Below are 24,375 nucleotides of genomic sequence, written 5' to 3'. Positions count from 1 at the left end.
ATGGCACCTGCCGATAAAAAGGAGGTATGTATTTCGAGCCGCATGCTGCCACAACCCATAACCGGGGAGCTTTCCATACTGACCTCTATCGATAGGCCAAGCCTCCCAAGCTCTCCGATGTCAAGGATCTCATCGACGAGAGTACATTTGAGCAGATCCTTGAGATGGATGATGACGACGACTGTGACTTTAGCAGGGGCATTGTCTACGGCTTCTTCGACCAGGCTAGATCCACATTTACCAACATTAAGACCGCACTGTAAGTACCTGCTTTGTCTTACGTTTCACTTCGTCTGGCCTCGCTCTGCTTAATCCAGCCTCAACCATACCCCACAATCAGAACACCAAGCCCATCATCTAACGCTTTATCCCAGTGAGAAAAAGGACCTCAATGAGCTTTCCCAGCTCGGGCACTTCCTGAAGGGCTCCTCGGCCACTCTAGGCCTCATTCATGTCCGAGATGGTTGTGAAAAGATTCAACACTTCGGCAATGGTCTCGATGAGAATGGCTCCGGCAAGGTCGCCGAGGATGCCGCCCTGAAGAATATTGAGAAGACCCTGAAGGAGGTCGAGGTCGAATACGCCAAGGTCGAGAAGTTCCTACGCCGCTTTTACGGCGAGGAGGTTAAGGATGAGCCCGAACCCAAACCCGAGCCCAAGGAGGAGAAGAAGCCCGCCGCCTCGGATGCCAAAGCGACCAACCTCACAGAGAAGACCGACGATACCGAAGAAAACTCAAAGACCGATGACTCGAAGAAATAAGGGGGTTACAGGGGTGGCTTGCTATTATTGTTTTCGTTATGAGCTTCGGTCCGTTTTTTTTCTTTCTTGGAAATTCCCCATCCCTTTTTATTAGCGACGGATGGAGCATTGCAAATGGCCCTTTTGCCTCTTTTCTTACCCCACCCTTCTCCCTCTCCCCGCCCTTTTTTTCTCGCTGGCTTCCGGTTCTTTTGACGTACATACAAAATTCCCTTTCCTCCCACCGCAACTGCCTTGATCAGGGCCTTCGCATCTGTGCAGGTGGATGGATGACACCAGAGACATGAAAGCGAGGAGTGAGAGCATGTGGTTTGGTCGTCGTACCAGATCTAGTCTCGTGTTCCGATATTCCAACTCTTCGATCCGTTATGCTTCTTGGGTGTAGGCGGTACCTTTGCGACAGTGGCATTTCCCTCTAGATGATGGCGTTGAAAGAAGAGTATCGAATATCGAATTATTAAGATACCAAATCCGAGTGCTACTACCTAATGGAATCAGTATGTGCCAGGAGGAATAGCAAAATGCGAAGAATCCAGAGGCAAGCACATGAGATGAACAGTTATGGCACGACCAACTCCGTAGAGTAAAGTATGCTTTGGAGCACCACCATCTAAATAAGCTAGGCCTTGAACGTAGCGAGTCCCGAATATACTACAGTAACCTAATCTACTAGTCTGTTAGAGATGCACCTCCCCAAGCCCTGATCCACTACCCGCATGCATCTGCGTTGGCTATTGGCGCCTCCGAAAAGCTTCCTTCAGCCACTTGCGTGGGACTAGACTCTGTGGATAAGCTTGTATTGACTGCCCGAAACTTGAGAAACGCGGTGCATACTATTTATTAATCGATGTGGTGATAGCGGTTAAGTAGTGGCTGGTCGATCGGTCGATCATGAGTGATTTGAGTTATTACTGTCGGCGGTGATGTAGCTAGATAGGGCCAAGGGACTGGACAGCTTCGTATAGGTGAACCCCATTCCTTCTCTTGTACACGAGTCAGGCAAATCATATCGAGTGAACTAGAACAGCTCTCCCCTCAATTTTCAACGTGTCCATTTCCCCAGATTCCGCTCCGTTGCTACTCGTAGTGATACTCGAGACCCTGCTAAACAAACGGCTGATCCCAACATTTCGTTTATCATAGTATAGAATTAGAAAAGAAATCGAGTCTTTGCAATGAGTATAGCCTAAAGGGTCACCGCATAATTTGTTTTTCAACTCAGTCCCCCCGAGGAATCCTGCATATTTTTCCGTCCTTGCATCCGCAGTTGCAGGACGACTTGGAGTGTTTGAAAGCCGGCGAACGGGAACCTGCATCTTTGACTTGGTGGTGGATATAGACCGTGCGACAAAGTGCCCACTTGGCCTTGAATTCAGGAGGACATCTCCTAGAGGCTCTGTCATACTCAATTGTCAATTACAGCCGGAAATCCCCCCTTAGCATTGCCAGCATATCCTAAGCCCCGTCCTCCCCTAACTATATGATAAACACTCACAGCTTCGATTGAGGAACCCGGCAACAGCAACTACCGAAATCACCTCCGTAGATTAGTTCAAAGCTACACAAACTACGGCAGCTCGCAGAATTAGAAACCACGGGGCATCGTAAATAACGTTCCTCGTCTACCTTCGCCTCGTGCACGACTCGGGTAACATCCGGGCCTTGCGAGGACAACAAACGGGCCCTAAAACAGAATTCGCCACTAGACTAGCAGAAAGGCTCCGACAGGAGCAGAAATAAGCATAAGTTCCGGCACAAGAGACGGCACGACAGACGGCACGAGCAAAACGAGGGGGATTACCGGCTGTTTGCGTTACCTTGTCTACCTGTTGTCCTTCCCTCCTATTCATCTCCACCCCAGGTTCGATCCAAGCCGAGTCCAGTGCGGCCAAACTGAGCCGCGCTGCTTGTCTATCTTTCTATGTCATCCCGAGTTATTGCTTCACAAGGTATCCTGGACGAGGTAGCTAGTTTAAGAGCACATGGCAATACTGAGCATGCTTCTGTTGCACCAGGACCCCCGAGGTATGACTTTCATGATCGTGGTTAGTGAAGCGGATCTGGAGATGTCTAGGCCGAGGACGACTACCACGTTGCTTGTTGTCGTACGCGGTGCGATGCGAAGTCTCCTCTGTTGATGTTCATTGGTGCAGGCTCTACGTCCTTTGCGTATTTTGAATTCCAAGTCTGTCGTCTGTCGTCTGCCCATCTGCAGCATCTTGCCTCATCGCTCGGGGAAGGTGATTCAAGTGCAAACGGGAAAGGGGGAAGTCAAGACTAGATAAATATCCCCAACTGCTTTCCTAATCCACTTCTTTAGATTCTCCCCGCAATCAGAAAAAGTAGATATTGACACGATGCACTGCTCTCACAGCGGATGCTCTTCCGGTGCAGATGCACGCAGGCTGGCCGTTTTCTTTGGCGTAAGATTGAAATATTGAGCTTCGGACTGGGGGTGGCTTCTTGTGTTGCACAACATGACCAACGAGTCTGACCTCTCAGCCCAGGGTGGGTATAGTCCCGAAAGATTCTTGCACTGGGTTACTAATTATAGTTGGTTGTTAAATTGGACGATGAGTTCTGTTAAACGGGCTATATGATCGACTGACATTTCAGACTTTTCAATATCGAGTACGTTATGGAGGCTTGGATGTGGCTGACAGTCCACGAACTAGCACAAGCCTCAAAATAAGCTCCATAACGAGAAATATGACAGCTTCGAAAGTAAATGTGCCAGTAACTAGATATCCTCCACGGATACGAACATACTTTGATAGTCTCTGGATATAGGCAATCACCAGTTCCAGTCACGACTCCGGCCTCCTGAAGGTCCAGATCACCGAGCAGACCTGGACAAACAGAGCTTCGAGCTCTTCACCTCCTGCATGCATCTCTACATAAACCATCTGTCTGTCTGTCTCGGATAGTAGACTCGAACTCGGGGAGCTCCTCCCTCGAGGTCTATCTGCTGTCAACTACCTACAACGCTCAGTCCTCGAGCCCACCTTACATGTCTCGCAATGCCAATGCCCGGTTTGTCGCCTTCAACCTCGATTTTCTTCATCCTTGCTTCAACGGGATCGAAAATGCAAGAAGCGTAGAACCACACTTTTGAGACCGAGATCACTCATTGAACACGCTTGCACACCCTCGACCTGCGTCCAGTTGCAACTTTTCCTCTGGCTATCCAGTTATTCTAATCCATGTGGTACGGTGCTCGACTTTATCGGGGCATTCCTGAATCATAATCAAGCTTACTTGGAATATTCACGCCAATACACGAACCAAGCACCCTCGATTCTACCCGGCCCAGCTTATGATTTGACGTAGTTCGGGGTTGGATTTCAACGGGTGTGAGATGAAGAACAGGCACATTGTACTACCAAGCCTCATTGCACCCAAACACAAGCGGATCTTGCAGACGCATCAACGCGGATAGGTCCTGGGATAATTCATATTTCTTGAGACCCATGAACAAGCGCAACGATAGGGGAAAATGCCCTCTCGCCTAGGATAATTCTTTCTGATAATTTCTTTTTTTATTCTTTCCATGATTGATTGATCCTCGTTCCTTTTAGATTTTCTTCACATTTCCATTGGCTCCCCTCGGGAAGGTATACCATCCCCTTCTCCATCTGTCTCCCTGTGTGTCTCAGTGCCCCCCGGTTGAACAGAGCATCCGATAGACCTGCATCGCTTTTGCTGAATTGTTGCCATTTTGCTTCGACTCTAGACGCGGCAACGACCGAGACGCCGCTTAGCCACCGTGCTGATTATTCTTTCTGCTTTGCCTGATCGTTCGTCCGAGGCCGTTCGTTATACCTGTCTCGACCCGCTGTCAGATAGGGATTGGTTGCATGGGAGTGGATGGTTGGCACGAAATAACGGTTTTACGTAGTAAGGACCACTGCCAAATTTTGAGAAATGCTCTTGGAATGAGACGGGCATTGATATAAAGCTTCGGCCCTCGCCTTTCGGGCTTGCATACAAATTCTTCAACTCAAGCAATGCATTCTTTTTATCTTTGCTTTGCAGCTGCACCTTAATCATTTGTGTGAATTTTCAAGCCTACGTGATAGTTGTCCCTCGTTTGGCTTCATACCAGCCACTCTTGTTTACCTATCACAGCATCACCTTGCACAAGCTCACTACCCAGTTCCCACAACACTTGCCCAAATAATCAATCCAAACATAATCATGATGCCTGTCGGCCCCAGAGTGTCAAAGGAGGAATTTATGCACGCCCTTGGTCTGAATCCGCAGGATCCACAGCATGAACAGTATTACCGCGCCATGCGAGTAAGTAGTCTCCTGAGCCCTGTATCTCGACATACAATTGTTTTTCTCACCCATTCAACCTTCATCGTTTCATACCTCATATATGAGACCTATTGAAATAACCCAATCTAGGACGAAGCAATCATGGTCTACAACCGCATGAATCAAGATACGTCTCATCTCCTCGACAGCGTCCGCACCGACCCAAATACTCGCCCTCCATTCTTCTGGCACCATATTCGACCAGACCACCAACGTTGGGCGATCATGGAAATCTGGCGCAACGCTGGTCTCCTCACGCGCCCGTTATTCGACCGCGGAGGCACCAATGGCGAGTACGGCCCTAACTGGGTTGCCGGGTGGTTGTTGTACAGCGTCTTCCGCTCGCGTGATGTGCGTAATAACCGAAATCGGCGGAAGGGAGAGAATAATGGCGCTGTACCTGAGTCCGGTAAGAATGCTACTCAGGGGGAATGGGTTTTTGTTTATGTCGTCAGGCTAATCTGTTGGCTTTGCTGGGTCTGATAGACAAGAAGGCTAGGCAGGTGGAAGAGACTGCGTCGCCGAAGAAAGGTTATTATGATCCGGTGCGGAACGGGACGCTCTGAGTTTAGCTTGCTTTGAATCTGTATTTCTTTCGGTGCGTATTGGTCTACTTCTTTATTGTTCGCATATTGACACTCCAAGATATGAAGGATCTATTTTTGCAGATTTCAAGTCTCGAGGAAAATCGTGGACGTGTAGTAGGTTAATGCAAGTAATGCAACCAACGCAGGCGCTTTGGATCATGGTATCAAGAAGACAAATTAATCAGAATGGGATCCATGAGAATAAAAGCCACTCTCCTTTCAATCGTCGTCCTCTCCATCTTTATCACTGCTGCTTTTCTTTCGGTCGTCCTTTTTCGGGTTCGACCTCAGCGCCTGGGTGACTCTCTCATCCTGCTCATCAGCACGCTCGTCCCATTCAGCGTCGTATTCTGCAGCGATGCTTTTTATTTCCCGACGGAGGGTTTTGCCCTCGTCTATCAGAGACTCCCAGAGTTGAAGGTCGATGTTGTGTTGTTGGTATAGCTTTCGCTGGCGGGTACTGACAGTGAAGTCTAGCGCAGACTTGTACGAGATCTCTCGGTTATGGTACAGGAACCACAGGTAACCGCCCATCAGCGTAGACAAACTGACTAGGTACGTGACTGGCTCCATGGTGTCCCAACCCAAATCGGTTCCGAAGGTCAGCTTGTAAACTGTAAACCACCATGTGGCAAGAATTCCAAAGCCACCAATAGCGACACGTTGTGCGCCACGATGCGCCAAGTTGTCACATTCATGTTTGATCTCTGCAATACCCTGAATCCGCCGAGATAGCTTCCGCAATCTCAAGCGCAAGAAATAGGTGCGCTCATTAAATGATGGCACTGTGACTCTGATCTGCCCCAATCCTGCTGGTGCGCCCTCGATTGTGACAATGAACTCCCCAGCACGAGCCGCATCACGAATGAAATCTCCGACTTCAGTTGATTGAGACCACCGAACAAATCGCTCTGGTTCTCCATTCAGAGGGTCAAGACTCGAATCTGTCTTGCGGGGGTAGCTGTATGTCTCGACATCCTCCTCCTGAGATCGTCGCCGTCGCTCAATGGGCGCACCACTGCCGGATTGCGGACCCTTATCGCCGGCCCTGTGTTTGGTATTAGTGTCACGAGAGGTTGCTTCAACGTTGAGATCATCTTCGATCCTCTTTCTAGGCTTTATCGCATTGTCTTCGTGTTGGAGTGCGATGAATGATACAGCCGGTGGGCGTTTAACGGTTTCTCCATCAATAGCTGGCACTTCCGACTGGATTAATCGTTCCAGGTATGACAGAGGTTGCTGCGGATGGACTAGGATGGCAATTGGTTCAATCCCTGCTTGCAACGTCAGCCATATCAATATCAAAGTCGTGCTTGTTGAAGCGCCAATTACCCTTATCATGACCCTTGTCCGCCGTTGTCAGAGGAATTATTAGTTTGAACAGCCGCGATGGTGTCGTAAGCATTTTCCCTGTAAGTTCTTGTCAACACCACCCTTGTCGTTCCTTGAGAGTCCTTCACGTACCCTGAGTCAGGTGTTCCGACCACTTCTCCATCTGCGATTTTGGTGGAGGATGCTTCTTGCCATCTACATCCAGTACTTGTCGTTGAGGCCGATTATTTGGTTCGTCATCCTTCACTTCGAGTGTTTCCAGTATCTCCTCGGTCTTTTCATTGTCACCAATCCTTTCGATGTAGTTGGCCTTTCTGAAATATCGCGCCTGGCTTTGTCCAGCCAGAGCTTGGGTACCCCTAAACAGTGAAGGTTGAGAAATCTCAAATGCATAGGACCTTCTCGTGGATGAAAAGGGTATTGATTGTTCTGGCCGCCATTGTAAGCAAGCTTTCAGAGCGATTGGCCTTGGTCTTGCGGCTAGCGATTGTGTTCCAAGACTGCGCAACCACAGCTGGCTTCGCGTCGATGGAACAAAGGGCACACAGCTTCGTGCTGCTGGCCGCATGTTATACAGTATTTGTCCGTCTATCACGTCCGCTGGGTCTGGAATTTTGGGAGTCACGTCAAGGATTGGGAGTCACGTCGAGGTTTGGAAGCGAGTGTACATAGTTCGAAGAAGGGCGGCGGAGGGTAAGGGAGCACCAGATCAAATCGGTATCATGACGCAGAGGCGTTTTGTGGAACTGTGGAGACAGCTAGCGAGGATGCGACTAGTTCTCGTTAGCATAGCAGGCTTATTGACAACAAGCTGAGATGATCCAGGCACATTGATCATCGTCTACTTCACATGTCTTTCCTTTCCTTGGCCAAGTGCTGAAATGACGTCAGTGCGGTACGTGCCGATTGATCGGCTCTAATGATGTGGCTGTGTTGGTCCAGGATGTGGCTGAGGATGGCTTGAATACAAGTGACCCTTCATACTGTTTTGAAGTCCGGGAGTATTTATCTGTTTAATTTTATTGTATACTTGGAATTCAAATGTGAGCGAGCTCTAGCAAGTTGTGGTAGGTCTGGTCTGACACTATGATAAATGGAGTCGGTCCCAGACAGTGTCGATGCTGACAGGCATATTTTGAGCCACGGCTTAAGGCCTAACAATGGAAAAAGCAAGCTTCTTTCTAGCATAAGCAAGCTTCCCCAAACTAATGTGCTTAGCACAGATAGCGCCAGTCATCACTGCGGGTTTCGAAGAGTCAATTTTTAGATCGTCATGCTGGCCGAGTACTCATGGCTTTCGGATGAGCCGCAGAGCTACTTAAAGATTGATTAATGATTAGCCAAGAGTGGCAAGTACCTTGTACACTGCAGTTTTGAACCATGATTAGCTGCTGATAGGTCATCGATATTCATTCTCCGTATCTTGCCACTTACGAGACTGTCGACAAAACATGCGTTGCTGCCTACAGATTTGTGTCGCAATCGTAACTAAATCCAGTCTTTTATTGCGAGAAGAGAAGGTTTCTTTTTCATTTTCCTTCACTTGGTAAGACCGCTTTCCCGAAATGGTATGCAAGATGCTATGGGCTGCCTGACGCATAGTTAGTGGGGCTGAATGTTTTAGAATTAAGATTTGGCCCCGAAAGCTAAGCCCTCTCTGGTCGGACGCCCTAGAATCTTTTCGCGGTGGTTTCTCTCTTTAGTCAATAATCTATGGTCAGAGTATCTAACTCCAGTATAGTTTGCGAATCCGCGCCCGAAGGTCGTTAACTGTCCAACTCTATATAAATCAGAACATGTTCACACATAGTATCAATTTGCAATTCATCCAAAAAAGTCCACAGTCTTAGACAGATTCTTGAGCTTCCCGCTCTAAAAATGGTGCTCACTACCTTCGCGCTACTTCTTCTTTCGCTACTTTCACCTCACACTCATGCAAGACCTCTTTGTCAACCCAATTCGACTGTTGAAGGCGCCGATCAGGTTCGCTACCTTGGAACATCGGCCAACAATATCGAGTCATTCCTGAACATTCGATTCGGTCAGAGTACTGGGGGCAGTAACCGATTCGCGGCACCTAAGCCCTACACCTATCCACATGGCTCGGTAGTAAATGCCACCCAGCCCGGAGCGGCTTGTCCTCAACAAAAAGTCCCTATTCAGGGACTCCCGGTGTTTGACAATGTCACACACATCTCAGAAGACTGTCTGACCTTGCGGGTTGACCGACCAGCCAATACATCAAGGACCGCAAAGCTCCCGGTCATGGCATTCATCTATGGTGGTGGAGATTCAATTGGCCAGATCTATGATTCAGCATATGAGCCAGGGCCATTGATCTCCAATGCCGTTCAGCAAGGTTACCCTGTGATGTATGTGGCTATCAATTACCGGGTCGGAGTATTTGGATTTGCTGCATCCGAAGCCTTAAATGCAACAGGGTCTCTTAATGTGGGCCTCCTTGATCAGCGTCTCGGCCTCAACTGGGTGCAGGAGCATATTGCCGCTTTTGGTGGGGATCCTGACAATGTCACCATATTTGGAGAGAGTGATGGTGCGACCGGAGTTGGCCTTCAGATTACTGCATATGGAGGAAATGTCCGGAAGACCCCATTCAAGAGGGCTATCATGCAATCAGGCAGTGCGGCCGCAGACAGCGGCACCGCCAGCAATATATCAGCAGTGCACACATCTGAATTGATACGGAGGGTCAACTGCTCTTCCTCCACGAGTGAGGCTGAACTTGCCTGTCTCCGGAAATTGCCACTCAAGAAGCTGCTATCCAGTGCGATTGAGTACGAGTTCAATGTCACCGGTTTCGGGTTCGACGTTTTCGAGCCTACTTCTCCATCAACCTTTATTCCTGACAATCCTTCGACGCTGCTGACGACTGGTCGGTTCGCCCACAATATTGATATCATTGCTGGATGGACGGAAGATGACGGGTCCTTCTTTACACCATCCACTCTCAATTCAACAAAGGATGTCGTGGACTTTATCTATTCAGAATTCCCTTCATTTTCAAAGGAAAACGTCCAGAAGGCTCTCGATCTCTATCCCGTTACAGCCTTTTCGGGCCTACCCCGGAAAAATATCTCAGCTCAATATTTCCGTGCAAGCAGACTTCTGCGAGACTCACAGTTTGTGTGTCCAATTATACACCTTGTCCGAATGAGTCAGAAGTACTCGGAAAAGAAGGCCTCAAACTACCTCTATGTGTTGAATCAGACAATGTTTGCTCCAGTGAATGCCCAGCAAGGCATGTCTTATCTCGGTGTTTCACATTTCAGTGACATTCCCTATGCCTTCAACCTAGCGAAGACCAGGTACTCCTTCCTGGCTTCACCATCAGACGTGAAGCTGTCCACAGAAATGAGTAGTAGCTGGGCCGCCTTCGCCGCAAGTGGAAACCCATCTGGAAAACCCGGCACAGTACCCAATTGGCGTGATGTGTCAAAGCATATGTCGTCTAACCAATACAATCTTCAAGCACTTGGTGGACCTAATGATGGTCTCACATCCATCAAGTCTGACAAGGGTTCCTACGAACAGCTGGCCCAAAGATGTAATTTCTGGACATCGCCCGAGGTGTTTCAAGAAATGAGCGTCTGATACGACCGGATTCCTGCAATTTTGAAAATCTTCTAAACTGCCCGATACAAATTTCGTCCATGCTCGCTGAGGTCATTGTCAGTGGACATGGCTTGAGCCTCATTAATTCGCCTTCTAGGGAATTTTTTTTGGTGTGGCCAAGTATTTTCTTTGTGTAATTTTGAATCTCATCATAGACAATTTGAATTACCTTTTCTGTTGACCATGTTCCTCATAACTGTTCGATAAGCCGATGAGCTAGCCACGTGACCTTGAGATTCATGCCCCTCAAGGCTACGCGTCGTCGTCGACCTACGCTAGCTCTCACTGCCACTTTCGTGTGTGCAATCAAGTATCCCTTATCTAGCATTCAAAGGAATCCAAGCTCTTTCTCACACACATCATGCGCCCATTTTCCGACGAGCATAACATTCGCCAACCACTCTTGTCCCCACCCGAGGAAGAATCCCTCAGTACGAGATGGCGAAGAGCCGCCCGTGACTTTTTAAGCTCTCGATGGGGCCATTGCCTCATTCTTATCCTGGTTACAATAGATGTCTGCTGTAGCTTTGCAGAGTTTCTCATCCAGTTGCATGTCTGCGAGTTGAAGCAGAATGGTTATAGGGTGGGCGAGGAATGGGCCATCATCGAGGAAGTCTTAGGCGTCACTGGCCTTGTAATTTCGTGCTTATTCATGGTGGAGTTACTCGCAGCAGCCTTGAGCTTTGGTATGGGGTAAGTATTCAAACACATGCCTTGCCTTCACGAGTCTAAAATCATGCTATCTTGACGTACTCCAAGGCGGTTTGCTCTATCTTTGAACTACTCTAACAAAATGAGCTAGGTACTTTTCAAACTGGTTCCACATTTTTGATTCTCTCGTGATTCTTGTCGCATTCATCATTCAAGTCTCACTCCGGGGAGTGGAAGAAGAAGTGGGCTCGCTTGTCATCGTTTTGCGTCTCTGGCGAGTTTTCCAAATTATCGAGGAGTTGAAGTCTGCTAGTGAAGACACTATGGAGCAGTATGAGGAGGAGATAGAAAGGCTTCGGCAAGAGAACGCTAGTCTCCGCGGAAGACTGAATCTGAATCTAGGAGGGAGTGAAGATCTAGAAGGGAATGTCGCCTAGTCAAAGCTAGCTCATCACTGAATTATTTCCTTTAGAGTAGGTAGATAGTCTGAGAGCTAACAAGTATTCAGAGTCTTTGAATTCATGTAAAAGCTAACCCCCGGTTCCACGATGTAGAGATTGGACCATACCAGAACTGATTTCAATCGATTGACAGGCAGAAATAAGCGGCTGATCGGAATTCTGAGTAGTCATGATGTAGATGACCCCGTGTTCTGGAAGAATTGGTCCAGCATTGACTGTTACACTAGTTAGAGCTATCACGACTATTAGGAGTGAGCGATCTTACCCAGTCAAGTGTTTCCGTGCCATCGATCATGTCGGACATAGTTTCTATGTAGGGCAATTCCATGCCAGCCAGCGAAAGGTTGGTCGTAGCGTTGTTCCAAACTGCCTGTGATCGCACCTTGTCCACTTTCTTGATCATCAAGTCCAACACAAGCGATACTATGTGTGATTGAGCCAGATGATTTTCAGTTACAGCCCATATTTGCTGAGATTGTTGAAGCGCCTGTAGCTTCCTGGACACAAAGCTTTCTTCACTCTCGTCTCCAAAAGCCTCTATCCTGATGGAAAGATCTAGGCAAATCACCATAGCTGCCAGGAGAAAGTCATGAACTGTTATAGATGTGACCACCCACATGTCTCCTTGTAAACGCCCACCCGGTTGAGTGGCTTGATGTAGGTCTGCCTGTCGGTGGAGTATATCAAGAGCTGCCTCAAGACAGAATTGGCGGGAAGGCTCGAAGATCGGGTTCTGGGGCTCGTGTCGAATATATCGTCTGTGTAAAACAACAATTCCCTTGAGGTATAACAGCTCCAAGGTAAATCGCTGTGAAATGAGATCGGAAGAGTCCATGAATGACTGAGCGACATCCCTTCGACGGAAGATTTCGGGAAGTTTCTCATATACGTCTTTCATTTCGCGATCTAGAGCAATGGTTTCGTCATATTTCGGCGAGGCGAGAGACTGTGTATGTGTGACGATCTTCTTGAAGACAGCCATGATACCAGCTTTGACAATCCCGTAGAGCATTGGCGTATTTTCTGTAAAGGGACGTGAAGGAGGCAAGGTATCCATATCCACAGACAGGTCGGTGTCATGTAAATTTCTCGGGGGCTCTGTATCACAATATTCCGTAGGAACCATACTCGGGAGTCCCATATGGAATGAAGCTAGAGCATCGATCTGGAAAATGTGGAGCCAAACGCGACGACGCATCTCGCTCTCGAAAGCCGTGATATCAGTCAATCCGCGAGGGTCACGGTGGTATCCCATTCGGAAAGCAAGCCGAACAACGGTTCCGAGATCGAGCCATAATTGGGCATGGAATCTTGTTTGTGTCATGAATTGGCTTTGAAGGTAGAGTAGTAATGCTTCTAGTGCGTATTGTTTCGCAGTTGCGTAACCACATGAGACGAGACAGTAGGCCGTCATTTGCTGAAGATGTTGTGTAGATATTACGGGTTTGCTTGAGTCGGTCCTGGCTTGTGAACTTTGACTCAAGAAGTTGGAAATGCTCAGTATTGAATATAAAAGAGCCAGCCAGTTTAGCGAAGTTTCTTCGGGTTTTCCCCAAAATTGTTCGTACTAATTATCATCTTGTTGAGAATCATCACACCCAAGGCTCCAGTGGAGAGGGTGAGAACTAACCTCCATTCGGAATTTTCCATAATGCACAATACCTGCCAGGCAGTTTGTCAGCTTGAAGTCACATATTTGTGACTTAATTCATACCTAAGACCATGTACCGGGAATTGAAATAGCTGGAAAGCAGAATATCACACGTAGGCTGTGGCGGAAGAGAGCTTATAGCATCAGTAACGCTCAAAGCGTGGGACAACGATATGTCCAGGTTGATATCAGGCTGGATGATGACATTCTGTATGGTTTCAAAATTCTCAGATGCAAGTGAATCATGGGAGGACAGGTCTGCCCGTATATCCTTGATCTCCTGCATAATGGACATCCAGTGACTGGCTTCCTTATACACCACTTGACCATCCTGCTCATGAAGATAAGGGGATTCTCTTTCGGGTGCGCTTTTCACGTTTAAGCAGAGTGACTGATCATTAAGAGTGGATTTGGGAGGAATCTGAAGGTCGGCGGATGAGGCACCTGTCAAGCCACCCTCTGTAAGGAAATCCCCTGGTTGATGAATGATCCCCGTATTGCTAAGTGAATCGGAGACCAGTTCCTCAAGCCTTTGAAGTCTGTCATCGATGCTAACTTGACGTGAGGCTTTATTTCGCTTGGCATTGGACGCATAATGACACGAGGCTTGAAGCTTTCGTCTGATACAGGTATCACACGGTATTTGCCGATTGCATCTCAACCTAGAAAACCATCAGCGCAGTGAACCATGCATAGATGGAAGATCAACCGACTTTCGAGTACGACAGGGCTCACAAGATACAGGAGGCCTGTTCCTCTTCTCGACCTTAGCCGAGGATACCTCCATAGGGGGCCCTCCACACAAAGTGGTAATGAGACAAGGAACTTTCGGTACTACCACTGATCAGGGCTAAGCAATCGCCGATCGTCCAAATGAGATGAGGATTTATTGACAAGGAGACAAGCGCAATATTGGAACATTCCCTATGGTGGTGCTCTACCGCCTACTGATAATGTACAGTGGCGCCGCAAAAGTCTGTGACACCCCAAAGTATCTTTCTTCACCGCCTCCTTATAGGGGACATACCGCCCATTAATAATAGTTTTTGAGTGGTGCGGATGCTAGTTGCCAGCAGAATATTAGCGCGATACTTTAGGGGTCACAGACTTTTGCGGCGCCACTGTACTAGATCGTGGAGTTACCATGTCCGTCTGCCGGAGCGGAGTTAATATCTCCGCTTCTGGGAGTGGGGGCCAATCTAGAGATCGAAGGTCAGATAATATGACGTCGGCCTCCTTGAGCGGCTTCCTTAAGTCCAATGCTCATATCATGTTACTTTGGGAAATACTGCATTATTTGGTTGAATCATATAAGGAGCTTATTGATGGTTTATTGAATATTCCGGAGAGAATGTAAAATTTTTCAAGAGCCTCCAACTGCAGGCAGAGCGGCACCGTGAGCCCCATAGCGGACATAATATCCCCGCAATAAGCCAAGGCCATGGAGGAGGGAGATATCGAGATATAAATTTCTCGAACATGTTGAGGGTCTTCTTTATTTGCTATCCTCAGATCTCTAACCGTTTTCTTAATTGGATTGCCAATTTCCCCAAATACCATCATGGCGGCCATCTCATCAGCCATCAAGGGCGTCTCCACGACAATCTACTCAAATCTCTTTGTCGAACTTCCAGTCCAAAAAGGCGACCTAACTGGACAGACAATCATTGTGACGGGCTCAAATCAAGGTCTCGGCTATGAAGCTAGTCGTCATTTTCTACTCTTCGGAGTCGAACGCCTAATCATGGCTGTGAGAAATCTTGAAAAGGGTGAAGCTGCACGACTAAAACTCCTCGAGGACACTGGCCGTGATCTGGGCTCTATTGAGGTTTGGGAACTTGACATGGATAGCTACAGTTCTGTCAAGAAATTTGCTACTCGAGTGGAGACTCTGCCACGGCTTGATGCCCTTCTGGCAAATGCTGGTCTTGCGACAACCACGTTCAGCTTGTCAGAGGACAATGAGAGAACCATCACCGTCAATGTGGTCAGCACGTTCTTGTTGATTCTCTTACTTCTACCAAAACTGCGCGAGTCTGCATCTAAATTCAGTATCCGTCCTCGTGTATCGATCGTCAATTCAGCCCTGCACTATATTGCGCCCTTGGCAGAGATCGATGTTACCAATCAAGCCAGCATATTCTCCCGACTAAATAATAAGGAGACTGCAAACATGAATATGCGGTATCCATTGTCAAAACTCCTGGTGCTCTTCGCGGTTCGAGAATTAGCCAAACGCCTGGAAGAAAGGAAAGGATCATTGATTGTCGTCAACACGCCTAATCCCAGCTGGTGCAAATCTCAGCTCATGCGAGAGAATGAAAGCTTCGGTCTACGCCTGGGTGAACGTATGATGGCGCGCAGCACCGAAGAGGGCAGTCGTGCTTTGGTTCATGGGATCCTCTCTGGGAAGGAGAGCAATGGACAGTATATTGACAATTGTCAAGTGAAGAGGTAAAGTATTTCCTTCTGGTACTACGGACGATTGTTGCTAACATCACTAGCCCAGCTTGTACTGTGACCAACTCGAAAGGAGCAAAGATCCAAGAGGCGTTCTTCAATGAGCTTATCGAGAAGCTTGAGAAAGTGGCGCCCGGTATTAGCCTAAATATCTAGGTTTGATGTCAGCTATGTATGACCTACGGGCGTCCCGTATTTCGTCCTTTTGGTTGGCTCCTAATGTACAATTAGACTATGAATTAGTATAAATTTTCTCATCACTGCCGTTGCTTCTGTACTTTTATTCTTGGAGTGGTTGTTACCAACATCGAGGAACAATATACTTACGCTGATTTACCTTACATCGGGCTGAGATATGTCTATGCAGTTTACTGCCTATATTCCAGCAAATGTAAAATTTCTTATTCTGATCTACAAGGAGAACCCTTATTCGACATATCGCCGGAAATATCCTAATTGGAGGTTCCGAATTGGACTTCTCTGGAAATGACTGACACCCGTGGCGAGAAAGAATCAATCAATTTCAGAAACAAATCAATCGCTGACCTCCACAATGATGCAAACATGTGAGTTTTGCTCGCAAAGATACATAGCTTGGGACCTCAATGTTATTCCAACACTTCTATGCACCAGCATGTCAGACCAAGGGATCGAGGCCCACAAAAGAACAATCATAATCAGCGTTAGCCCTGCAAAAGTGCTGCAATTTTTCCATCTATGAAAGAGCAGAATTTCATGCTTCAAAAAATGCCCATCGTTGTAAGTCGTAACGTCGTTAAATCCCCACCGATGCTCCTCGACAGATTCGAAAAACGAAACTGCAATTCAAGGCTGAGCGACGTACGCATCTCTAGGAGGCATGCTAGTTTCAGTTCATCCTCCGACTCTCACTCTCATGTTTCCCCTTGAAAATAAGCGACTCGTTCAGCAGATGCAGGAACAGAAATCTAGTCACTACCATGCTCTGCCTGTATCATCCGCTCGGGGCTACTTCCGCCGCTCCAACTACCACCACTGCTGCTGAACGAGGTATCCGTGTCATCATCACGGCTGGACTTACGTCCCGTGCCGATGGCAACAGGGATTCCCTGCACAACGCCGCCATGGTCGTGGCCCGCCGGGTACATACCGTCGTTGACGGAGAAATTGCGGCAAATCAGGTACGCGCGCATAGCGGCATTTTCGCGGGCGAGGACCTCGGATTCATAGGTCACGTCTGTTTGATACTCGCGGTTGTGTACGCGAACCACGCATGTGTAGCCTGATGTGGTGGCGTAGGCTTCGTAGGAGGGTTCTGGCCAGCGTCGCCGGCGGCAGAGGCCTGTTTGGATTATTAGAAGTCTTTTTTTTGCTTGCAATTTCTTTCTCATTGGCTCTGTTGGAGGGATATCAGGGGTATTGGGAGGGTAATAGCGGGCTTTAATTGGCGAATTGCATGGCAATTCTGGGCCGTTATATCTCACTCGGAGAAAGACAATGCGATGCAGTTGGAAAAGAAAGTACAATGCTATGCAGATGCGCTACTTACTTGCCAGGTAAAGCATATAGTACATCTTGGGGCCCTTGGGATTCGGGAAAGCCCAGCAAAAGTGTCAGGAACGGAAGGTAGAGCGGGAAGCGGCGTTGCCAACTGTCGACTTCGCAATGAAGTAAAATGAGGCGGCTACACCAACAGCATCGAATGGATTGGCTGTCGTCGCGACGGGTAGCGGGTAGGGCTGAGGCTGAGATGCTGGTCGATGCAGCTACACAGAATCCTCCGGGTCTAGATATGCGGATAGTGATGCCCAACGTCGTTGTCTATTTATCGCAGACGGGACTGACAGCTCAGTCGACCCTAAATGCTGGGTTTGGGAATTTGAGGAATGTCTTGTTGTTTGCTGTCAAGGTGACGCTAGCGACCAGAGCCTGGTTCCTTTGTTTTGTGATGTGTTGGAGTGAAAGGGGCCAGTTCTAGACACAACCAACACAAACCACCGCGGCTGGGCTGCTGAGACTTGATCAGGTGAAAATGAGGAAAGCGAGAGAAGCGCAAGAGCAGAAGTTGGAAAGAACGAGGACTAAAAGACTGGAAAGACTAAAAGCTCCACGTCGACATGAGAGGATGCCACGCCACATGTACACATATACAAAACACACGGTTCTTCGTACCACCGAGGCAGAGACTGGAAAAAGAATACTGTGTAAAATAAACATATAAAAGGTATGGGGAGAAATTCTAAATTTCGAGATCATAGAGGGGGAACAGATGGCGACTGCTTCCAACCGATACGAAATTACTTCGATGGAAACAGGTGGGGCATTGCAATGCATTGATACATAAGAGCCATGTTGTGAGTTGTCCAGCGTGTATAATGTACCAATCCAGCAGCATTCCGAGTCCGGGCTCCCAGCTTGAGGTCTAGAGAGAGGGAGACAGGGAAGGGGGATAGACGGTTGCAATCTCGACAGCGCACAAAGAGTTAAAAAAGAGCTCCACCCAATGCAGTGTCAGAAACATATACCGAAAAGAGAAAATGAAAATACTTCCTCGTTCCCGCGGAAGGGTCGGAGACTGTCGTCTCAGTAGTCGCTGCAGAAACCTGACCGGGCAAAAGATAGGACGGAGGTTGTTCTACGCTTGACAGTCCTAGGGCTAGAGGGCATGTAACCATCGCAATGATCCCAGAAGGCTAGCATTCTGTCAAAAACTCCTGTATTGTGCCAATTCCGATACCCACCGTTGGGAAATTCTCGGAGATGAAGGTATGGGTCCAAAGATACGCGACTGTTAGCCGATGTAAACCCTAGGTCGCATTGGATGTACAGGGAAACGAGCAACGCCGCAATCGCAGATCACTACCAGACAGTAGCAGTTGATGTCATAGATGCGCGAGAGGACAAGAGCCCACATCGACAGCGAGATTCAAGACCAAAGAGAAAGTAAAAAGCCCGCAATTGCCTCTTGACTTCTCTCAAGGCAATTGCTGTCCTGCTGGTATCTGGCGGGGTACTGCATGTTTTTTTTTCGGCGGGTTATTAATTAAGGTCGGTACTGATGTGCTGGCATAGCTGCTTGCCAGTCGAATCAAGCCGAATGGAGAGACACGCTTCTGGGCCCGGGTCTGGGTCCTGCGTTCTCCGTCAAGATCCTAGTCCCTTGGAGGGGGGGGGAAAGAAGGGGGAGGGGAAGTCTCCAGTTCCTTTGCATGCAATTCGCCGATCTAGACAGCGAATCTAGCATCGGAGACTTAAAAGGGGAACAGCACGGCGAGAGATAGCAACGAGGGGAAAGGATCTAGTACCTAGCGGGCAAGAAAGGCGAGGGGCAGGGACCAGAAGCAGGAGGTTCGGAGAAAGAGAGACGAGCGGGGCATTGACAAGTAACAGCTGGCTTGCTTAGCTCCGACTGCTGCAATCGCCTGCAGAAAGCAAATGGAACTTGATCATCGCCAGCCTATGGGGCAGCTGGATCTTGGAGAGACAAAAACACCCAGTCTGGAGCCGAGGTGTGTACTGTGTACTCCATAACTCCAATCTCCAGACTCGCTATCGAAAGGCAGCAACGATGGCCCAGGGGGGTTTGAATCAATCCTCAGCCGTTCGCCATGGCCGGGTTTGAGTTTCGTGCTGAGCCCATCAATTCCTCTTTCGTGCCCCGCAGTAAACGCAGCAGCTTATGAAAACGGGAAAAAGACGCCAGGTGAATGGCTCCCCCCATTTTTGCCGCTGGATCTTCCTGGAGAGGCGCGCTGCAGGAATCCACTGATGGACAATGATGATTGGCGCCAAGCGGGGGCTGGGCCGCTCATGTTGTGCAGAACGCGTCTGGGATGAGCGGACTTTTTTTTGGGAATAGACAGAGAGTACTCCGTAGATTCGGCAAGGTGAGAAAGTCTTGATCGAAAGCGACTGCGATCTGATTGATTCGGGAGAGGAAGTATCCCCCTTTGTCATGGAGGAGGAACCATGATGCACGCACCCCTGGCAACGTCGGGCGGATCGTCTACAATAGGCGGGCGGAGGAGAACCTCGAAGGGTAGAGGCCAGGCCGGCATTTGATTCGAATTAGTTTCATGACAAAGTTACTCGACAGGCCGGGATGCATTGATGAGTTGGCAACATGGGCGGTGGAGGGGACGGCGTTGATTTATCTGCGTGTCAGGGTCTTTGATGAGGCACGATTACCGGATTAGGCCGCCTGCAGCTGGAGACCAGGTCGGTGTGTCCGCGATGATCAAACAGAGAGAGAGAGAGAGAGAGAGAGAGAGAGAGAGGAAGATCCTCCGTACAAAATTGATTACTATTACTGTTTGGAGCTCGAGGGTAGATCCCACTACTATGCAACACTTACTAGCTGAGCTTCTAAATCTACAAGCTTGATGGGAACTAATCTCCATGTTAATCCATGTAGATAGTACATCGCCCCTCTATGTACTTGCAGAGGTCCTATGGACACCAACATAGCTACAAGATACACAAGTGATACCCATAAAGAACAAGAAGCGCGAAGATCATAATCGAAGATCAAAAGGTTTAAGCAAAGTCTCGGAGTCCGACATCGTACGTTTCAAATTTACTGGCTATCTCTTCTCCAACCTCGCTCGCCGACTCAGTTCCTTCCTTGTTGCACTTTCAAACTGCGAACGTGGGTCGGTCTATTCGCATGAACTGAGAGGTAGCCATTTTCAGTGGCAGCACCTCGGCGTGAAGAAATGAGAGAATCTACGGATCTTTCATAAAATTCAAATTAATCCCAGCCTCAAGTCCTGCATGTCAGAGTGTCTTTGTGCTCTTTCTCTCCCCTGCTCGGTGGAACCTAAAACACACGAGTACACGATGCGGACGTGCTTTTGTCTCTTTCCTTGTAGTACAAGCTGTCGGCTCGATGTTCGCGAGAATTCGCTCTCGGCCTGTAGTAGTGTGTCACCGGTGGTTGCTGGTTCCCTTCAAATGACATGACAGCACACTACATCCGTTCACGCCTCTCCTCTCCCGGGCCACTAGGTTGCAATGGGATTGGATTCGCACCAGAGCCGCATGTTCGCGGCTGCCTGGTGCGGAATGACAAACAGCGGGTGGAAGGCAACGAGGCGGTCGGCCTTGTCGTACACGTTATCCACGGCGCGCATCGGGGAGGACTGCCAGGAGAAGGCTGAGGCAAACTCTGAGCTGGAGGAAATGCTAGTGTTGGTGCGGTAGTGGTGGTGTTGGGTTGCGCTTAAGCCCGTCAAGACGTAGCAGGTGTGATACGAGTCCGGACTCCTGGGTTCGCATGGTCAGTGACAGCTGCACAGGAACCGAGATTGACTTGCAGCAGCAGCATGAGCAGGTACTTACTTGCCCGGCTTATCTCGAAGCCCACCTCTAGGAGATTGACAACAACTGAGAATGTATCGGTCCAGTCCCTCCCGGCTGTACAAGTTACCAACGGTTGTTGTGGGAGCACCCGAAGACAGTGGCTTCCCATCTAAAGCAGACTGCAGCAAGGGCCAGCATCCACCAACCCAATGGCTGTAGCAGCCATCGACCAACTTGTTCGTTCGTCCAGAAAAGCCACCCTCAGGCGCGTACTGTCGAGCAGATAGCCATGAAAGTAATAGAGGAATGTTCATATGCCTGCAAACGCAGTCAGTGTGATAGGTTTTTCCCAGGGTGATACCTTGGAATGATATTGCATCTTATGCATACCTGGGAATAGTCTCTTCTGGAGGGCCCAGAATTGACAAACAGGCGAGTGAGCAGAAAGCGTATGCTCCATGTGCCTCGACCCCGGGACTCCCAGAGATGCCTCCTTCAAATGATTGACCTGAATAAGGACAAGAAGATCCGTTAGCTAAGAGGCTCACAAAAGAACTGGTTGCATCGAGGGAACGTGATGGAATGTAGTCTTACAGCGTGACAAATATTCAGCAAGTCCATCTGTTAGGGTTTCGAAGCCTGCCTCTCGGGCTTTCTTTGCATCATGCGGCAGAGTCAGGGGCAGATCGAGCAGGGCGATAATGGTCGCCGCGCAGTACGCACCGCTGCATAACCGGGAATATGTATTAGAGGATCGGATCCCATATGTTTTCGAGGACCATCGAAAAGGGGGGGGGGGGGGGGTTGGTTCAAGGATCCTTGCTTGCATGATCGCTTGCATGCCAGTTTTCCAGACTTACCGCACGTCCTCTTCCCCGCCTTCCGTGACGCTGAATCCTCCATCAGCTTGCTTTAGTCGGCCCAGCCATCGCCACCTAGTAATGGCACGTTAGAGTTGGATGCACGCGCTAAAGCGACAAGTTCGGCTTCCGCTAAGGCGGGAACAACTCACATTGCTTCGCGATCGACCAATGCAAAGGCGTCCTCGCCTCCGACGAGGGCGAGGGCGAGAACAGCTGCATAACTTCCGGCAAGATGTGATATCTGGCCATGCCCGCCACCAAAGCCGCCGGTGGGATGCTGCATGGGACGAAGAGTTCCCAGGACCCTGCACGTAAGTAAAAATCACGAGTCAGCCCTTTTCGTTGTCCCTTGACTTGTTGCAGATGAGCCGTCCATGGCGGGATAATGTAAACGCCTAGGCATGGAAAGAAAAGCGAAACTCAAAACTGAAACAAAAGCAATATAAATAGACAGGCGATAGATCACTGCCGATCGCAAAGAACCGACGGGGTAGATGGAGGAGGTGTTGCTCAGGCATCAGACATCAAGTATCGAATCAGAGTGCACCATGATAGTCATGAGCCCCGAGTATATTGCAAATGATAGACCCATATTAAACGCCCAGCAAACGCAGATATATATACCCACTTACCGCTCACGAAAGCGCGTGGGATCCTCGCCCAACAGGGTCAACCCGGCCAGTGCCCAGTAGACCATCCACGGGCGACTGGCATCCATGGCGACAAAGCCCTCGGGATAATCCTCAAGAGAATCATAGAGGTACGTAATATGAGGATCACGCTGCAGGGCGGGTACCCCGGATGCATTGAAAGAGCCCTGGGAAATATGGAGGCCCTTGAGAAATTCCAGACATCTCTCGAGCGTTGCGTCCTGCAGCTCGACGGTCTCTGTCACGAGCGGGTCGCGGATAGGCGGCGGCTGAGTGAACAGGGCTGGGATCCCCGGCCGGGGTTCTTGTTGAGTGGCCATTGTGGAGGAGTTGCTTGACTCAGATTTGCTGGGCTTGCCAGATTTGCCAGGCTTTGCTGGAGAGGGGACTTGATTCCCCGGGCGCTTCTGTTGCTGCTGTTGAGCTGTCGCAGGTGTCGATATGACGGCAGGCGGTAGGCTGGCGGCGGGAAATCGAACTCTGCGTTTGTGTCGCCCCGCGATGATGAGTGGCATGGACAAGTTTGCTCTGGAGGATTGGGGGGTATGACTTGGGGATTAATTATGATGGATTCGATGAAAGAAAGTGAGTCTCTGGGACTGCATCCATTGACTTGGGATTGTTTGGATACCGGACTCTGGATGTGAGGCGGCTGCTAGTATTGTTCATGATAGTGATAAATGAAAAACCCAACGTGGTGGTTGATTGTTCTCCCCACTTTTTCTCCGCTCCAATCCAGCCTCTTTGACTCTTGACTCTTTCCCAGTCAAACCGTTGAGATCTCGAGAATGCGTGATTCGTGGCCATCGATCACCCATGAAGCCTTCTTTGTTTCCTATGATGGTGCAGTACTCTATTTGTCTTCTCCGGAATTCTGGTCTTAATTGAAATTCCCCCAATCAGGCTAGGTCGAGAACTCCCCACCGAAACGGGAGTGGTTTAGCCGTGCTCATAGCTCCCTGGAAGAGGCTGTATCATGCCATGACACAGTGTGCAGAGAGGCTTCTGGATACCCAGAGACTTGAATACTCCGCGTCTGCATGTCAAAGAGGCAAAACAGGAAGAGATCCACTTCTACAGAGCCCGTTCGAGGGTGCCTCCATCTCTCAACCAGTCTCAACCAGTGACAACGGGTTTTATCCGACCCTGATGCACTGTGATGTGATCTATCCGTTAGAATCAACATCTGCACGCGACGGTGGCTGGTGCATTCTGGTCCTTGATATACAGTACCCCGTTCCTTGTGCAGAGTGTGCCGACTCTGCAGAATGGCTTGTTCGTATCTTTTCTCCCTTGCCGCTGGACTGCATATGCACCTGCTGCTCAGGCCAAAGCGTGTTGGAAAGGGTCTAGGGTTCTCTCTGTCCTTTTAGGGATTACGACCTGTCATGTCCAACTATCCTGAAATTTCTGGGAGCACTGGCTAACTGGAGAACTAGAGAACTGGAGAACTGGAGAACCCTCAATCCCAAGCCTTCGGGCTCTGGTAAACGAGTTCAGCAAAGTTAGGTTTTTGTTTTGGCCTCTCCTTCGGGACGCGGAGATGCTGTGCAGCAAAGTCCGCGATGGCCAGTTTGCCCAATCTGACCATTTGATTCAGCCCCTCCGTCATGGACCAACAGAATCGCTGGCCCCTCGTCAACTGCATGTCAGCCCCCACCATGAATGGCTTGGTGGAATTAATAGTCTTTGGATTTTCTCCTCTCCAATCCTGCTAGGACCAGG

The 24,375-nt window shown here is 49.1% G+C and overlaps 9 protein-coding genes across 9 annotated transcripts; 5 read left to right on the top strand and 4 right to left on the bottom strand.

Moving 5' to 3' along the window:
- Positions 1 to 762, top strand: N7458_009435 (Hpt domain-containing protein; the record flags this gene model as incomplete). The annotated part of the gene is made up of 3 exons (XM_056912817.1): positions 1 to 24; positions 96 to 259; positions 375 to 762. The coding sequence occupies 3 exons, from the start codon at positions 1 to 3 to the stop codon at positions 760 to 762; spliced, it is 576 nt and encodes a 191-aa protein (XP_056761666.1).
- A 4,197-nt stretch (positions 763 to 4,959) lies between these two features.
- Positions 4,960 to 5,648, top strand: N7458_009434 (uncharacterized protein; the record flags this gene model as incomplete). The annotated part of the gene is made up of 3 exons (XM_056912816.1): positions 4,960 to 5,061; positions 5,173 to 5,491; positions 5,569 to 5,648. 3 exons carry the CDS (start codon positions 4,960 to 4,962, stop codon positions 5,646 to 5,648), a joined length of 501 nt encoding a protein of 166 aa, XP_056761665.1.
- Positions 5,649 to 5,888: 240 nt separating this feature from the next.
- On the bottom strand, positions 5,889 to 7,569 carry N7458_009433 (uncharacterized protein; the record flags this gene model as incomplete). The annotated part of the gene is made up of 3 exons (XM_056912815.1): positions 5,889 to 6,943; positions 7,002 to 7,079; positions 7,134 to 7,569. The coding sequence occupies 3 exons, from the start codon at positions 7,567 to 7,569 to the stop codon at positions 5,889 to 5,891; spliced, it is 1,569 nt and encodes a 522-aa protein (XP_056761664.1).
- A 1,310-nt stretch (positions 7,570 to 8,879) lies between these two features.
- Positions 8,880 to 10,613, top strand: N7458_009432 (carboxylesterase; the record flags this gene model as incomplete). The annotated part of the gene is made up of 1 exon (XM_056912814.1): positions 8,880 to 10,613. The coding sequence occupies one exon, from the start codon at positions 8,880 to 8,882 to the stop codon at positions 10,611 to 10,613; it is 1,734 nt and encodes a 577-aa protein (XP_056761663.1).
- Positions 10,614 to 10,995: 382 nt separating this feature from the next.
- N7458_009431 (uncharacterized protein) lies at positions 10,996 to 11,722 on the top strand (the record flags this gene model as incomplete). Its single annotated transcript, XM_056912813.1, has 2 exons — positions 10,996 to 11,327; positions 11,437 to 11,722. 2 exons carry the CDS (start codon positions 10,996 to 10,998, stop codon positions 11,720 to 11,722), a joined length of 618 nt encoding a protein of 205 aa, XP_056761662.1.
- Positions 11,723 to 11,913: 191 nt separating this feature from the next.
- On the bottom strand, positions 11,914 to 13,683 carry N7458_009430 (fungal specific transcription factor domain-containing protein; the record flags this gene model as incomplete). The annotated part of the gene is made up of 4 exons (XM_056912812.1): positions 11,914 to 11,961; positions 12,012 to 13,163; positions 13,377 to 13,408; positions 13,461 to 13,683. 4 exons carry the CDS (start codon positions 13,681 to 13,683, stop codon positions 11,914 to 11,916), a joined length of 1,455 nt encoding a protein of 484 aa, XP_056761661.1.
- A 1,275-nt stretch (positions 13,684 to 14,958) lies between these two features.
- On the top strand, positions 14,959 to 16,013 carry N7458_009429 (Short-chain dehydrogenase/reductase SDR; the record flags this gene model as incomplete). The annotated part of the gene is made up of 2 exons (XM_056912811.1): positions 14,959 to 15,851; positions 15,902 to 16,013. 2 exons carry the CDS (start codon positions 14,959 to 14,961, stop codon positions 16,011 to 16,013), a joined length of 1,005 nt encoding a protein of 334 aa, XP_056761660.1.
- Positions 16,014 to 16,804: 791 nt separating this feature from the next.
- On the bottom strand, positions 16,805 to 17,410 carry N7458_009428 (uncharacterized protein; the record flags this gene model as incomplete). Its single annotated transcript, XM_056912810.1, has 2 exons — positions 16,805 to 17,178; positions 17,386 to 17,410. 2 exons carry the CDS (start codon positions 17,408 to 17,410, stop codon positions 16,805 to 16,807), a joined length of 399 nt encoding a protein of 132 aa, XP_056761659.1.
- Positions 17,411 to 20,839: 3,429 nt separating this feature from the next.
- On the bottom strand, positions 20,840 to 23,165 carry N7458_009427 (CAAX farnesyltransferase subunit beta RAM1; the record flags this gene model as incomplete). Its single annotated transcript, XM_056912809.1, has 7 exons — positions 20,840 to 21,101; positions 21,177 to 21,455; positions 21,528 to 21,645; positions 21,732 to 21,862; positions 21,998 to 22,072; positions 22,150 to 22,305; positions 22,633 to 23,165. 7 exons carry the CDS (start codon positions 23,163 to 23,165, stop codon positions 20,840 to 20,842), a joined length of 1,554 nt encoding a protein of 517 aa, XP_056761658.1.
- Positions 23,166 to 24,375: the final 1,210 nt, after the last annotated feature.

Source organism: Penicillium daleae (assembly GCF_028827525.1).
Source record: "Penicillium daleae strain IBT 16125 chromosome Unknown utg000008l_segment0_segment0, whole genome shotgun sequence".
In the NCBI taxonomy this organism is placed as follows: domain Eukaryota; kingdom Fungi; phylum Ascomycota; class Eurotiomycetes; order Eurotiales; family Aspergillaceae; genus Penicillium; species Penicillium daleae.
This window is presented reverse-complemented; position numbering and strand designations above follow the sequence as displayed.